Source organism: Condylura cristata, unplaced genomic scaffold (genome assembly GCF_000260355.1).
Source record: "Condylura cristata isolate star-nosed mole 26May11 unplaced genomic scaffold, ConCri1.0 scaffold00021, whole genome shotgun sequence".
NCBI lineage: Eukaryota > Metazoa > Chordata > Mammalia > Eulipotyphla > Talpidae > Condylura > Condylura cristata.
The window spans coordinates 39,206,271-39,222,326 of record NW_004567122.1 but is presented as its reverse complement, the minus strand read 5'-3'; the positions used below and the strand labels follow the sequence as shown (position 1 = coordinate 39,222,326).

At 33.9% G+C, this 16,056-nt stretch overlaps 1 protein-coding gene across 1 annotated transcript; it reads left to right on the top strand.

Annotated features, from left to right (window-relative positions):
• Nucleotides 1–7,795: 7,795 nt before the first annotated feature.
• LOC101619388 (putative olfactory receptor 14L1) lies at nucleotides 7,796–8,731 on the top strand. The gene has a single exon (XM_004686591.1). The coding sequence runs from the start codon at nucleotides 7,796–7,798 to the stop codon at nucleotides 8,729–8,731; it is 936 nt and encodes a 311-aa protein (XP_004686648.1).
• The last annotated feature ends 7,325 nt before the right edge of the window (nucleotides 8,732–16,056 follow it).

Sequence of the window (16,056 nt, the reverse complement as noted above, 5' to 3'; positions counted from 1 at the left end):
AATATATAAATAACACTATCAATATTTCTTATTTCAACCCTGTTTCAGATAGAGGATCTCATCTTGTTCATAACCAGTATATGAAGTTCATCTTATTATATACCTAGTATCAAGGTGAAACTAGGATTTAGATGATCACTGATAGTTACTAGTTATTCTCCAAATATCATCATCTTAATTAACAAGTTAATTAACTAATCTTAATTAACTAACTAATTAATCTTAATTAAGCAATTAATCTTTCATGAAAATGAGATGGAATTTTAATCTAATTAATTAATCTTAATTAAGCAATTGATCTTTCATGAAAATGAGATGTGATTTTCTCTTTATACCTCTATGCTGTTTGTAGATTGCATCTGTTGGACACTGAAAAAAATCAGTCATAGTAGACTTAAAGATTTGCAATCATCTACTCGGGGAAATGTGATATATATTTACATATGCATGTAGCACATAAATGTGTTAAAACTAGACAGGGCCCTGGTGGCTCAGAGGATTAAGGCACAACACTAAAAGTTAAAGCCACTTCAGCATGAGTTCGATCCCTGCCCGAGAGGTGACCGACAGGGCGAGGCAGATCTCTCCTGACCCATCTGCTGCTTCCCTCAGCAGTGCACTTCTCAGTTGGCCTTCTGCTCCCCACTCTGTCTCTGGTGAATCCTTTCACCGCCACTGCACCTCCGGCCTGTACCCCATTTCTGTATGCAGATGTAAATAAATCTTAAAAAAAAAAAAGACAGTTAATAAAACTCCAATAGACTTAAGAAAAATCAGTACAGTACACACAATATAAATCTGAACTTTTGAAGAAATCGAGAATAATTTTCTCTACATTTTCTCTTACAAAGATTAAGTCATTGCAGCTTTTCAATTTTTGATGAGTTAAAGGCTAAATTTCAAAGCTCTCATCAACAAAGAGCAATATTGTCTTTTCTCTCTAGGCAAAAATTAGAAGTGGTTGTGAAAGATAAACATTTTAAGAAGAATTTCCATCTTTGAAATTGATTCTATCTTGTAATAATTCAGAAATCTAATTATGATATTCAACTGATTATTACTCATGTTCTGGTTTTCTGAAACAAGTAGACATTATAACAAATGATTTGAAGTCTTTATATATTTTCAACACATCTGGGACAGAATCCCAAAAAAAGTATATTGCTATCAATTATTATCCTTGCAGCTAAAGGTAAGCTATTTGAAACATAAAAAAAAAAGTCCATTAAAATATAAAACTAATCTTCTAGCATATTCTATATCTGTGGTCCAAAATGATAAAAAGAATAGGGAGTGCAGGAATCAGTATATTATAATCCATGAAGCTGTTTAGTAGGTGAATGGTGGTAGAGAGCCTGAGAAATCCTTAATGTACTTTGATAGAGATGACTAAGATCAAATCGTACTTAACAATACACAATGATATAGGTTCTGTTATTCTATATATTCCTTATTCAACTGTTTGAGATCAATGTGAATAGCTAGGTGCTTATTTAACTTGGGGAAATACTGATAGTGATGGCAGAATAATACTAAACCTGTAATCAAAGTTTTCCAACAAGTATTTAATGCTTTAGCACAACTAACCTTCCCCAAGAATCTATGAGGTACTTATTTTATCCATTTACAGACTTCAAAAATCAAGTTCTTGTGGGAAGTACCTAATATAATAAACTACCTTAAGAGAGAATTTTATGTCAATCAGGTGTGAGACATACCACTTGTAACTTTGCTTCAGATTGTTTTGGCAAAGTCAAAAGTTTGCAGTTGGCATTTTAGATCAACTACTAGTTTGAACATTTGAACATAAGTGTGATTAAGACATTTGTTTCAATTTTCTGACTCGTAGAAACAATCCTCATTTTAAAAATCATTCTTCTGGCCCTCCCTGGTGGCGCAGCGGCTTAAAGCACAGCACTAAGAAGCTGAAGCCACTTCCACATGAGTTCTATCCCCACCTGCCCTGGAGGTGACCACATGGTGCGGCAGACCGCTCCTGACCCGCCCGCTGCTCCCCTCAGCAGTGTACCTCCTCGATCTGCCTGTTCTGCTCCCCACTCTGTCTCTGGTGAATCCTCTCACCCTCCTCATCTCTGGCCTGTACCCCAGTTATGTATGAATAAATAAAATTAAAAAAAAAATCATTCTTCTACTGTAAAATTTCACTTAAAAAAAAGCACATTTTCTATCAGAAATATAAATTGAAAATATGTAAATAAGGATCATATTAAGAATTTCAAAAATAAAACTGCATTTAGCTTTTATCATAAAAGTAGATGAAAAACAGTAATTGAGGAAATATTTTCAATAATTAGTAAAATAGCAACAGAATGTGTCAATAATATAACTTCTCCTTCAATTCTGTGTACCTGTTTGGTGAAACAACTATTAGATGATACTGTAAGCTTCATCCAGAGCAAATGGTGTGTGACAAGTTAAACATAAAAAAAAAAAGTGGCAAAGTGACATCATCCCTGGATTTATTATGCCCATTAGAAAAAATGGATGAAGGTTTCCTTTGATAAATTCTTTTGGGTCTTGCAGAATCATGAAGTAATTAAAATATTAATAAAGATTTCTTTTATTCTATTCTAGTTTTCTCATCATGTCTTTTTAATGTTACAACTTTATTATTAAATTTATTGTGTTCACAAAAATCTTAATTAATATTTAAAACCAACATTGAAAGCAAAGTTCACTGTTTGTTAATAACCTGTGAAATAAATGCTATTTTACATATAGTCTTCTCACACTACAAAATATTAAATTCATGATATACATATTATGTATGTATATATATATATATCATGAATTTAATATATATATATATAAACATAGGGGTGTAGGTGTTCTTTTGAATTAATATTTTAAAATATACATATATATAATTTATATATCTATATATAATTTATTTATACATACTGAACTGGGATACAGGCCAGAGTTGCAAGGGAAGGGCAGTGAGAGGATTCACCAGAATCAAAGTGTAGAGCAAAACACACAGATTGATTAAGTACACTGCTGAGGGGAGCAGGGGGTGAGACAGGAGAGGTCTGCTGCGCCATGTGGTCACCTCCCGGGAGGGCATCAAACTTGCACCAAAGCTGCAGTGGCCAGCGTTGTCGTGCTGTGCTTTAACCTGCTGCTTCCATCAGGGAGAGCCTTGAATTAACATTTTTGTATCCTTTGGGTACATACCTTGGAGTGGATTGCTAAATTATATGGAAGCTAATGAAGCTGAATAAATGTTTATTTTCTCCCTATTATTTGTTGTGGGTTCTTTTGTCTGTCAAGTACTCTATACTACCTAGAAATTTAAGTATGCAATATTTGTTAATTGTCATATATTAATCATTACTTTAGTCAGTTAGCTAATTCTCTTGCTTTTTTTTTCAACATTTCTCTACAAAATTAATTTATTCCAATTAAGTGTCATGAATCTTAGTGGATATTATATATTTAGGGTCTTTAATCTTCAATGGGGTAATTTATCATTGAAAAGCCAATAGAGAGTTTTTGACACATGTTTTTTGTTTTGTTTTTTGGTTATATCATTGTTTTAAAACTACATACTGCTTTTAAAAAATGCGTATGTTTTAGGTGTACAGATTTTCACATCTTCAAAAGTTTATCATATGTATCATCATCACCAGCATCTCAGTAATTCTCATCAAAATCCATTGGGCACCTCCCCTCTTTGTTCCCACTCCCACCTTTTCCTAAGACAACTTCAGTTCTACAGTTAAATTTCAGGGTTTTGTTTTAGTTTGCTTTTGAATGTCCCTTGTTTCATTTCTTTATATTCAACATTTAAGTGAAATCAACTGATATTTATTTTTCTCCTTCATTATTTTTTATAGTAACAGTTTATTTTTACATCATTTTGTACATTTTTTTCATCTCAATTGTAATCCCCGTGGGTTTCCCAGCACCGAGTCACCCGTGTGCCATCACCATAGTCCCGTGCACTTCCTTCCTCCCTTTCATTATTTTAACTTTGTATTAGTTAACTATTCTTTATTTTTTTGACATTTATAGGATTTCTCTTCTCAGATGTGTTCATACCATAATTCCACCACCAAATTGCTCGTAGACATCAACCAAGCTCTAACACTCTCTCCTCTCCCCATATTAACCCCTCCTTTTCCTACCACTCACCAGTTTCTAAATCTACACTTCACTATCAAGGTCAGTCTTATAGTGTGTCTTTATATAATCCTTTGCTTAGTTTCACTGGATTTCACATATAAGTAAGAACATCCAATATTTGTCTTTCTCCTTCTGGCTCACTTCACTTAGAATACTGCAGTCCATGGCTAAACTATATTATCATAAATGTCATGAGTTTATCATTTTGGAATATTGAATAGCATTCCTTCTGTATATATGTCACATCTTCTTGGTCCATTAATCTATTTGGGGACATTAGGCTGTTTCTTAATGTTGGCTATTATATATAGTGCTTCAGTAAGAATGGGAGTGCAAGCTCCCTTCTGAATTGATATTTTTTTTATTCTTTGTATAAATACATAAGAGTAAAATTCCTCAGTTATATGGTAGGTCCATTTTCAATCTTTTGAGGAATCAACACAATTCTGACAATAGGAAAATAATCAGGCTATATTCACATAGTGTAAGTTCAAGCCCCACTCCAGAGGTGTCCCACATGGTTCAACAGACCTCTCACGACATACCTGATGCTCCCTTCAGCAGTGTAGATTGTCAATCTGCCTGTTCTGCTCCATCTCTTGTCTCTGGTGAATCCTCTCACTGTCCTGTACCTCTGGCCTGTATCCCCCATACTGTATGCATAAATAACACTTTAGAAAAAAAAATTGATGAACCACAGAAATTTAACTGTAGTAAATAATCAAACAAAATATTTTCATAAGAGAATCCTACAGAATTAATACCATAGAAATGAAATTACATGCACCGAACACATTTATTACAGTATAAGGAGTACAGAAAGTTCTTGTTCTATGTGCCAAGGCCAAATTTGAAGATAAAGTATAGGCTTTATATGATCACTCAAGCTGTTGATTTTATTTTTGCTAAATTGTTACTTCATAAAAATATCTTTGTGTTTAAAACCCATAGTTCTTTGTTTTCATATATGATAATTTGTCATTAAATATTTAAATTCAGGAAAATTAGTCATAAATAAATGAACGAAAAGTCATTAGGTATTATATTTTCTTCATATACAATTTATCAAAAGTCTAAACACTATTAAATTATATTTTAGTTTACCTTTATATATCTTTACTTTACCATTTGTTTATTTATTTATTTATGCAAAATAGAACTGAGGTGTAGGACAGAGGTGTGGAGAGCAGAGGAGGGAATGGTGAGATGATTCACCAGGGACAGAGTGAGAGGTAGAACAGGCAAATCTACTGAAATAATCTTCTATGAGGAACAGTGGGCAATATAGGAGAAGTCTACTGAGCCATGTGGGTTAGCTCCCTGGCTAGGGATCAAATTCAGGCTGCAGTCATGATATCCTAAGAGTGCTAAGACTTAACCTTTATGTCACATACCACTAAATTATTATGGACTAATTGATCATTGCCTTTTAAATCTATGGATTTTTTTTATTCTGTCTTTAAAGTATGAGAGAAATTTTCTGCTGATAAAATAATACCCCAAAAAATCAAATTCTACCTAAAATAAATGTTAATTTCAACAAGCAATAAGAAGTCCTCTGTCTTGCCTCCAACATGTCACAATAATAATTCCAGAATGGAAGTGGTCTCCGATGAGCTATCTTTTCAAAAAATAGCAGACTTCACTCTCAGTTTGTATATTATATCTGGAGATTCTTTCTTGATGTTAACAATGCTTTTCCCGCCTTCAAGCAGGGGCTGCAATCTCCTTTACAGAAAGTCCAGCTCTATTTATATTTAAGATAATCTTGGCCTGGCTACAATCTCCTTTACAGAAAGTTCAGCTCTGTTTATATTTAAGATAATCTTGGCCTTGGTTCAAATTCTGCTCAAGTTGAGTTGGTATCCAGGGGATAAAATTGGAATTAGCCCCTAGGGTTAGGGTAGCTTATTGGGTTTTATGTCTCTTGAGAACATTTTTAATTCTTTAAACTCTACCTTGAATGTCATTCCTTAATAAAACACCACAGACTTCACTCTCAGTTTGTACATTATAGCTGGATATTCTTTCTTGATGTTAAGAATGATTTGTCCACCTTTAGGTAGGGGCTGCAATCTCTTTTACAGAAAGAAGTTTAGCTCTATAAGTCTCAACTGACTTGAATATAGCTCCAGGTTTCCTTAACAAAAACAATTAGTGTGACATTTAAGAAGTCAAAATCATAATATTAAAAAAAATCAAAGTTAACATGAGAAGACCATATCTAAAAGGTAAGACTATTTTATCCATGAGCTTTTCTAATTTGGAAATTTTCTCAGGTTATTGGTATTTTTTGATTTCTGTTGTTGCAATTTCAACACTAGTTCAATAACTATAATTTTTTGCTAGTGCATAGTTCTTCAATTTTTCAAAATAATTCATTATGATGCTGAGAATAGGAATCACTGCATTTATATCCATTGCTGATATTAAACGTGGTATCCATTTATCTATGCATTTATCTTGTGTGAATAGCATGATGCAAAAAAAAAAAAACCTGTATAATATAAATATTTTTGTTGTTTTCTAATGTGAGACCCCACAAACTACTGTAGAGAAGAAATAATTTAATTCCACCAAGCTTTCAAGTGACTATGGGAATGGGCAATATACAATTTATATCTGTTCTGACTATAACGTGCCTCTTTTGACACTGCTTTTTTAATTGGCATTATATTATAATTCTTTTGAATTACACCTGTAAATAGTAGAATGGGAAAATTCAGCCCAATATTTTGTTTGTTGTATGGGTAGAAATGACTAGTTCTTGGCATGATTGTGAAAATTATCAGTCTTTTATATTCCACTAACACTCTGTCTCTACTTGAATTATGACATCTATGAATATCAACAGTGGAATGATCTTATTTTTATAATTTTATTGAACATGTTACTGTTTTATAAGTCTGTTAAAGATGCTATTTAACCATGTGTATGTATATGTATATGTATATATATATATACTTTTCTAATCATCTTATATGCAAAATGATTAATGTTCTAAAGTCTCCTGAGAAAATAAGAATTATATTTGTTTTCTTTTCAGAGTAGGGAAATGGTTATAATGGGTTACTAATTAGACTATTATAGTGAATATGTGATGAAGGAGCCAAGGTATGAACATTTCCAGAGAGAAGAGGAGGGGAAGTGCAGGGTGTGGAGGGCTCAATGGATGGGGTATGCTTTAGTGATAGATGGGTTATGATAACATATACTGAAGAGTTGAATGCCTATGTCTTTAAATCAGATATAATTTTGTAATCCAATGCTAACCCAATAAAAATAATATTATATTATGTTCAGATATTTTCAGCATGGTTCAGATGATTTTAATCTATTGGCTCTCCCAAATTTTGAAAATATTACTTACAGTCAAAATAAGACTATACCACTAAACAATGCTACCTCAATAAAGAAAAACAATCAAAAAGAGATTACGTATCCATTTTTTCACAACTTTTATGGCATAAAACCAACATAATATCAGAAAATTAAGAAGGTTAATGTTTTATTTACATCTATGAAATAATTTTGTTTCATGATATTGAACAAAAAATGTAATTTCAATTATGGAGTTACATAACAGTCATTGTACATAAAGTATCTTACAGTGTTTCCTTTTGCCAAGCCCAGAGAAAGAGTGATCATGGCTAATCTCACTAAGTCGATAACTGAATTTATCCTCATGGGATTTACAGACATCTGGGAGCAGCAAGTCCTTCATGCGGTGATGTTTTTACTCATTTACCTGACAGCTCTGGTTGGCAACCTTCTTATTGTTCTTCTTACCACCTTGGATGAGCACCTTCATGGTCCCATGCATTTCTTTCTGAGGACACTATCATTTTTAGATGTCTGTTTCATCTCTGTCACAGTTCCCAAGTCCATCATACAGTCTTTGACACAAAATAATTCTATATCTTTCATGGGGTGTGTGGCCCAAGTCTTTTTTGTGGTTTTATTTGCTTGCACAGAGCTGGCCTTGCTCACAGTGATGTCCTATGACCGATATGTGGCCATTTGCCGCCCCCTACATTATCAGCTCATCATGAGGAAAAGTGCCTGTGGGCAGATGGTGGCTGCTTCATGGCTCAGTGGGGTTGTCTCTGGGTTCTTAAATACATCTGTGACATTCTCATTACCATTCTGTGAGTCAAATTTTGTCCATCAATTCTTCTGTGAGATCCCCTCATTACTCAAGCTCTCTTGCTCAGAGAAGTACCTTGCGGAGATTGGAGCTATAATTGTCACAACATCATTGGGTATTATATGTTTCATTTCCATCCTGGTTTCTTATATCCACATCTTCTCCACAGTTCTGAGAATTCCCTCAGTGGAAGGAAGGTCAAAGGCCTTCTCAACTTGTATTCCTCATCTTGTGGTTGTTACAATTTTCCTTAATACTGGATCTATTGCTTATCTAAAGCCTGTGGCAGAGTCCCCCACTCTTTGGAATCTGATGGTCTCTGTCTTCTATACAGTTGTGCCTCCAGCCCTGAATCCTATCATTTATAGTCTGAAGAACAAGGATATGAAAGCTGCCTTCTGGAAAATGTTGAGAAAGACTGCCTTCATATATTAACAACAACAAAATAAGCATCACAGCTACATCATTCAGTTCAGATAAGCATGGAGTTACTTCAGTTAATATTAATAAATTCCCTACTACTTAAATAAGATAAAATGTATAATTTTATGAACACATGTAATTCATACTTGTCCCATATTACTTTAAAATAAACTTAAAATATGTAAAATAAGGCCCTCCCTGGTGGTGCAGTGGGTTCAAGCACAGCACTAAGAAGCTAAAGCCACTTCAGCATGAGTTCAATCCCCACCCCGAGGTGATCCACAGGGCGAGGCAGACCTCTCCTGACCCGCCCCTTGCTCCCCTCAGCAGCATACTTCATCAGTCGGCTTGTTCTGCTCCCCACTCTGTCTCTGGTGAATCTTCTCACCGCCCCTGCACCTCTGGCCTTTATCCAAGTTCTGTATGCACAAATAAATATTAATATATATATATATATATATATATATATACATATATACACACAAAATAAGATTTCTTCATTTCTTCAAAGCTTGAGGCATAAATAACTAAAAATGTGCATAGAAGCAACTAATTTCCTTTTATTTATGTACATGTGCACAAGCAGATTTATTTTATAGATGACTTTTCCTGCTTGATCTTTTATTCATCATAATTTATGTGAGATATAGTCATGTCATATGACATTTTGGTGGGCCTTTTAATACTCTAGAGCTTTTTAAATTTCAAATTATTTCAGTGAATATTCTTCATATCTCCGATGGACAAAGAAATAAAGTTGGTGAATAACATTAAAATTTTTCATTTATATGATGATGTATGTGTACTTCATAGTTGATATATTGGTTTTGATTTTGAAGAATAATTACTAAAAATGCATTTTATGAGAGTTTTAATTTATTTATGCTTACAAGAACTGGGGCATGAGCCAGAGGTACAGGGACTGAGAAGATCCATCAGAAATGAGTAGGGAGCAAAATAGGTGGATCTACTGAAATAAACTAACAGGAGCAACAGGAGAGTCAGAAAAGTCTGCTGCATCACGTGGGTGAGCTCCCTGGCTGGGGATAGCACAGGCTGGTGATCACTTGATAGGTCCTGTACCACAATGGATATTTGTATATTCACATAAATATTTCATATATTCAAGATTTTTTGAAACTATTTCCACCTTTTTTGGTAAAAGGAAAGCAAGTTATTGTGACATTACCTTGAAATCTAATAGGTTCCTAATCTTTCATCCTTGATTGATGAAATGAATCTTCCTTAAATTCATTTGCTGTGGTATTTGCTCACATTTTTGGTTGGTTGTTTTACTTATTTTAATATCTCTTGTTTTCAAAATCATATGCCATCACTCACCAATTGATTGCTTAATTGAAAACCAGGAGCATTTAGAGAGACAATAAGTGTAGAGTATAAGAATATCTTTGTAAATATGATTTTCAATGAATATATTTTTTCATTTACATTCAAATTTAAGTGGTATTGGAGGTGAGGGTATAATGGCTTGGCTAAATATATATATATAAATATACGTGTATACACACACACACACACACACACATATATATATATATATATTCATAAGTTTTGATCCAAATACTATACATATGCTGTAGTAATTTTTATACTGTCAGATATATTATTGACTCCTTTTCTGGATATTTCATCATATGTAATTCACAATACAAAACTCTATCCAAAGCAAATATAACCTAATTATTAAAAGATGAACCCTCTATAATCTTAAGAAAAAGCATGTAATAGAAGTAACTTCTAGTACGCATTTAATATTATAAATTGATTAGTAATTATAGTTTCCCCTTACATTTTTAGTGGTATCACAAAACAAAAATGCGATACTCTCAGTCAAGAGCCCACAAGTTACATTTAAGGAGTAGGCTATAGGGAATATGTGTGGGCTAACTGAAATAAATACCCACCACCAGGTACATTTACTCAGAGAAAGAATTTGAACAATAGCAGGATTTAACACAGATAGATTGCCACTCAGGAATTGGTAATGGGGGGCTATTTATACTTACATGTAGTTCACCTATAGTGTTAAGGGAAATGTCAAAATATTGGATTTTTTCCTACTTTGAAGCAGACTTATCTTACTTGAGGAAACTTTCCATGCTCTGTTATGTTATTTCTCTTCTGGTCACAGTATCTACAAGTGTCTGTGTCAGTAGGGGAGTGGCTGGGGGGAGGTACCCCTAGATGAATGATTTGCAGAGTGCAAGTTTACTTTGTGTCTTGTCCTATTTTCATTTGAAGTTTCTTTCAAAATATTCTGTCAGCTATAATTCAGATTTTTTCTCATTACAATTTACTTTATAATTATTTCACCAATAACCTGTTTAATTCCAGTGAGCAAAAGAGATTAAATTGTTGCTTTTACATAAACATCCTACTTAGCCACTCAATATTATTGGAAGACATTTTCTAAAGCCTGAAAATATCTTAGAGTTTTTTTCTTTTACTATGTTTGTTTGCATGATAGAAGTATAATCCTAATGAGTTGTAGTGTAACTATTTCATGTAGGGAATTTTATAACACACTGACCTACTTTTGACCCTCAAGATTACTGTGAAATATTTATTGATAGGTTCCTCTCTGCATCAACCTGGTCAGTTTTACTATATAGTTATTTAACGTCTAAATATATCACTAACATAGATACAACTTTATATAAATAAAGTAAGCCTGGATCATATGTATTCAAAAATTATCTAATTTGTCTATGAATAGTTTTCATTTTGTTTGGGCTAATTGTCATCTTGGTTTCAATGTTTGTTTTCTATAATTATCTAACACCTAAAAACAGAGCAACATATCTCATAGTCAACTTCAGTTTTATTGTATTTACTGGGAAAATAAATGGCCTACTGTGGATAAAAAATGTGCAAGAGATAAAGAAATCAAAAGGACAATGGTAAAGAGAGATTCTTTTTTTATATGAATGTAACAGTAGGATAATGAGAAAGATAATTTGCTGGGGAAGTGACACTACTAGGTGTCTCCTTAATTTTGTTGACTAAAAAAATCAGTGAAAAAGTCCTCTGGGAAAACTTAAAAAAGAATGAAACCTATATCATGGGAGTTCCAGAAGAAAAGAGAAAGTCATAATGAATTTATTTAAATAAACAATCACCGAAAACCTTCTCACTCTGGGAAATGAAACACATGTTTCAATTCAAAATACTCAAGAATTCCAAGCAAAAATAACATAACACACACAGCACATTACAATTAAGTTGTTGGAAAGCAATATCAAAGGCAGATAATTGAACACATCAAGAGTAAAAAAGTAACCTATAAGGAAACACAAATCAAACCATCAGCATATTCTAGAGTAGAGACACAAAAGAATGCTGTATAAATGGGTGAAATTTCTTTGTAAATTGCATATGATGCACATCACATTCTGGCTTAATGTTTATTCCATAACAAAACAAAAGATTACTTTCTCATATGTAAAAGGTATTACATTAAGAATGGACTGGAATGAGATATTTAATTTACTTAAACAAAAGTGATTTCTAGCCAAGAATCCTCTATGTAGCAGAATTAGTATTCAAGACAGAGGAATATGGACTTTCACTGAAAAGAAAAGCTAATAGATTATATCAACACCAAACCACAAATAAAAGAAATCCTAATGGGATCATTATAAATAACATAACAATGGATAGTAACAGACACCTAAGTATTTAATACAGAGGTGGTGGAGAAAAATCAACACTGTTGCCCATCAGAACCAGAAAGAGAAAAGACATACAATAGGTCACAATAGTAATTTACAAGGCTCAATAAAACACTCAAATTAAAAATAATAGAAATAGGTGCTCCCTGGGAACACAAGAGGTTAAGTCTCGGCACTATGCAACTATCTGCAGCCACTGCACCATGGATTGAATCCCTGCCAGGGAGCTGACCCACATGGTGCTGCAGACATGTCCTGTCTCACCTGCTGCTCCTCTGCAGCTGTACATTTCAGTAGATCCCCCTGTTCTGATCCCTACTTTGTCTCTGGCGAATCTTTTCACCCCCTTCTCTGGCCTGTTCCCAGTTTTTATATGCTTAATAAATAAATCTTTAAAAAATAATATTAATTTAAGGCAAGGTGAAATGAACTTAAACAACACAATGAGAAGTCTTCACACACACATTTAAAAAAATATATAGAAAGAAAATATCCAAAATACAGCAAATGGTAGCAAGCCCATATTTCTTAACAAGCACCATCAATGAATGATCTGAACTACTAATCTGCACTTTGTTTCTGGTGAATCCTCTCACCTCTTACACATTTGGCCTGCAACCCAGTTTTTCTGTGTATAATTAAATCTTAAAATATAAAAAATAAATGGTCTGAACTAATGAGTCAAAAATGTAAAAATAAAGAGCAATGACAATTTTTAATCAAAATGATATCAGCTCCTTCATGGTGGCCTACAGGTTAACTCTCAATTCGGCTACCAAAGTGGCCTGAGTTTGATCCCCAGAAGAAAGCTAACCCACACAACATAGCAGAACACTTCTGTCATGCAGCTGCTCTCCTTATCAGTGTATTTCAGTAAATCTACCTGTTCTGCTCCCCACTCTGCCTCTGGTGACTCCTTTCACTCTCCTACTTCTGGTCTATATCCGGGTTCTTCTTTGCAAATGTCAATAAAATCTTTTAAAAAATGACATCAGAGTTCAATGATCAAGCTGTATACTCCTTGACTTGAGTCATAAGGGAAAAATTGTTACTTTACAAAAATATTTCTAAATGAAAAGCAAAGAAAAAAATGTAGAGAGAATTTTTTTTTAATTTCCAATCTTCTGTTTTAAAGAAACTTACCTTACCAACCAAGACAAACACACTTAGAATTAAAGACCAATAAATAGCCATACAAGTAATGGGCAAACAGCCAAATAAAAAAAATTAGAAACAACTATATTTATATCTATTATAATAGGTTACTATATGATAAGGATGATAAAAGATAGATAATTCTTATATTGTTATATAGTATAGTACATTATATAATCATTAAAGATCTAATACAAGAAAAAACACATAAATAAATATGCATTGAATGATGGAGCACCCAGGTACATAAGACATATATAATATTGTGATAATACTAGGGGATTTTAAGCCTCACTTAGAACTATGGACAGATCAGCAAGACAAAGCATGAATAAGTCAATAAATAAATTGACCAAATAGGCCTAATAAATATCTACAGAAAATTTCACAACTCACTCAAACAAAAAATCCACTGCATACATACTTTTTCAATGCTTATGGGATATTTTCAAGAATTAAAATAAGGTTAATTATTTTAATTATAATTAAGGTTAAAATTATACTTAGTACTTCATTTGCTCATTAGGCCAAAAATAATAAATAAAAGGATAAATCAGCTTTGAGTAAGGATACAGGAAAACTATGAATACATGAAAAATAAACAACATTCTGCTAAATAGAAATTAGTTTAAAGAGATGGCACATGGGTAAATTGGTGGTGGGAAGTCCATGGGGATTACAACTGAAATGAAAAAGTGCACAGAAAGAAAAATGATATAAAAATATAATAATAATAATAATAAAACAGTAAATCAGGCAGAAGTCCAAAAACAACTTGACAAATGTTTAAAAGTAGTCGTAAGGGAAATGGTAATTGTAATACAAACCCAAATTAAGAGGAGTATATGTCTATGAGTGGCATGTCTTCCCATTGTACTGTTCACTTAATTACTGCATATTGTGTCCTGGGGAAGCAGTACAAGATGAGGGAAATATGACTCAAAGTCCCTGGGAAACAATGAGAAGCCTAGAGGAGCTACACAAGAGGTAGTGTGCAGTCCCTAGCCAAAGTCAGCCTCGTATAAATTAGCATCAAGTAGAAAGGTGGGACAAGTACATAGGGCGTATACATATGTGGGGGAGGAATTTATTGGGGACGTCAGGTAGGGCAGAGTGACCAGATTCTATTGCCTAGGGTTATCCATCATTTATTTATATATTTCTGAACATTCTAACTTATGTATATCTACTATATGCCGAAAAAGACAAGTTTTTATTTTTCACAAATTGATTTTGCAGGTAAGTACAGCCCATAAATCTATACTAATATAAAATGAAGTGTATTTTTATACATATGTATGAACTTCTAAGTTTTCTTTTATGTTTAGTTAATGTAGGTCATCCTTTATTTTATTATGTGTACTTATTTTATTTCTGTATTTTTATAACCTTTCCTTGCTTGATAATTTTTACTAAAATGAGAACAAGACTCCTGGTGGTGAAGTCTCCACATTTTGAAGCTTTATCTGCAGCACTGTTGCATAAGTTAGATCCAAAACCAAGCATCTAGCTCACATGTCACAGCAGAACCCTCCTGTCTCACTTGCTGTGCTTTTCCCTTCAGCAGTGTATCTCAGTAGATCTTCCTGTTCAGCTCCTCACTCCATCTCTGGTGAATCCTCTCACCCTCCTTGTCTCTAGCCTACTCCACAGTTCTTGCATGCATAAATAATCATAAATCTTTAAAAAATAAAATAAAACAAGAACAAAGGAATGACGCTAATTTAGTTAATTATAGTAAACACCAAGTAAACATTAATGCGTTAACAAATGGAATACTTGAAGGCTTTTTAAAATATTAATAAATAGAAGAAATCCTGCCTGAGTAAATATTTCCAGAGTTCTACCTACAATATTAAAGTTAAGATTAGCTAAAATGAGGGGACTTCTGGAAGATGGCGGCAGGGTAAAGACACCGAGATAAATGCGTCCAGGCCTGCATAGGAATTGAGGACTGAAAACGGACTATAGACTTACTTACTGCTAGTTTCAACCCAAACGAAAACACCCTGGACTCACTAGAAGGTAGATAACTGAGGGGAATCGGCAATTGGGGAGTTCCCTTCTGGGAACTCCCAGGAAAACCCAGGAGCCTTGAAGTTCCGCGGGCTGCAGGAGCTGCTTTGCCCCACGCTAAACCCTGGAGGTAAAGAGGGATGGCTCAGCTCAGTGAGTGGAGCCCAGGCTGCGGAAAGACTGCAAATCTGATCCTCAATACCCGGGTGAGGGAAAAACTGCTGAAACTGCAGACCCGATCTGGAGCACCTGGGCACCATGCAAAGCCGCTGATCAGCTCCACCAGCTAGGGAACCGGCAAGATGCTGGGCAGAATAAAGACGCCAAGATGACTACATCCAAACTCGCACGGGATTATATAAAAACGGACTATAGACTTTCATGCTACGAGTTTCAACCCAAATGAGAACGCCCTGGACTCACCAGAAGGAAAATAACCGAGGGAGAACCGGCGATTGGGGAGTTCCCATAAGG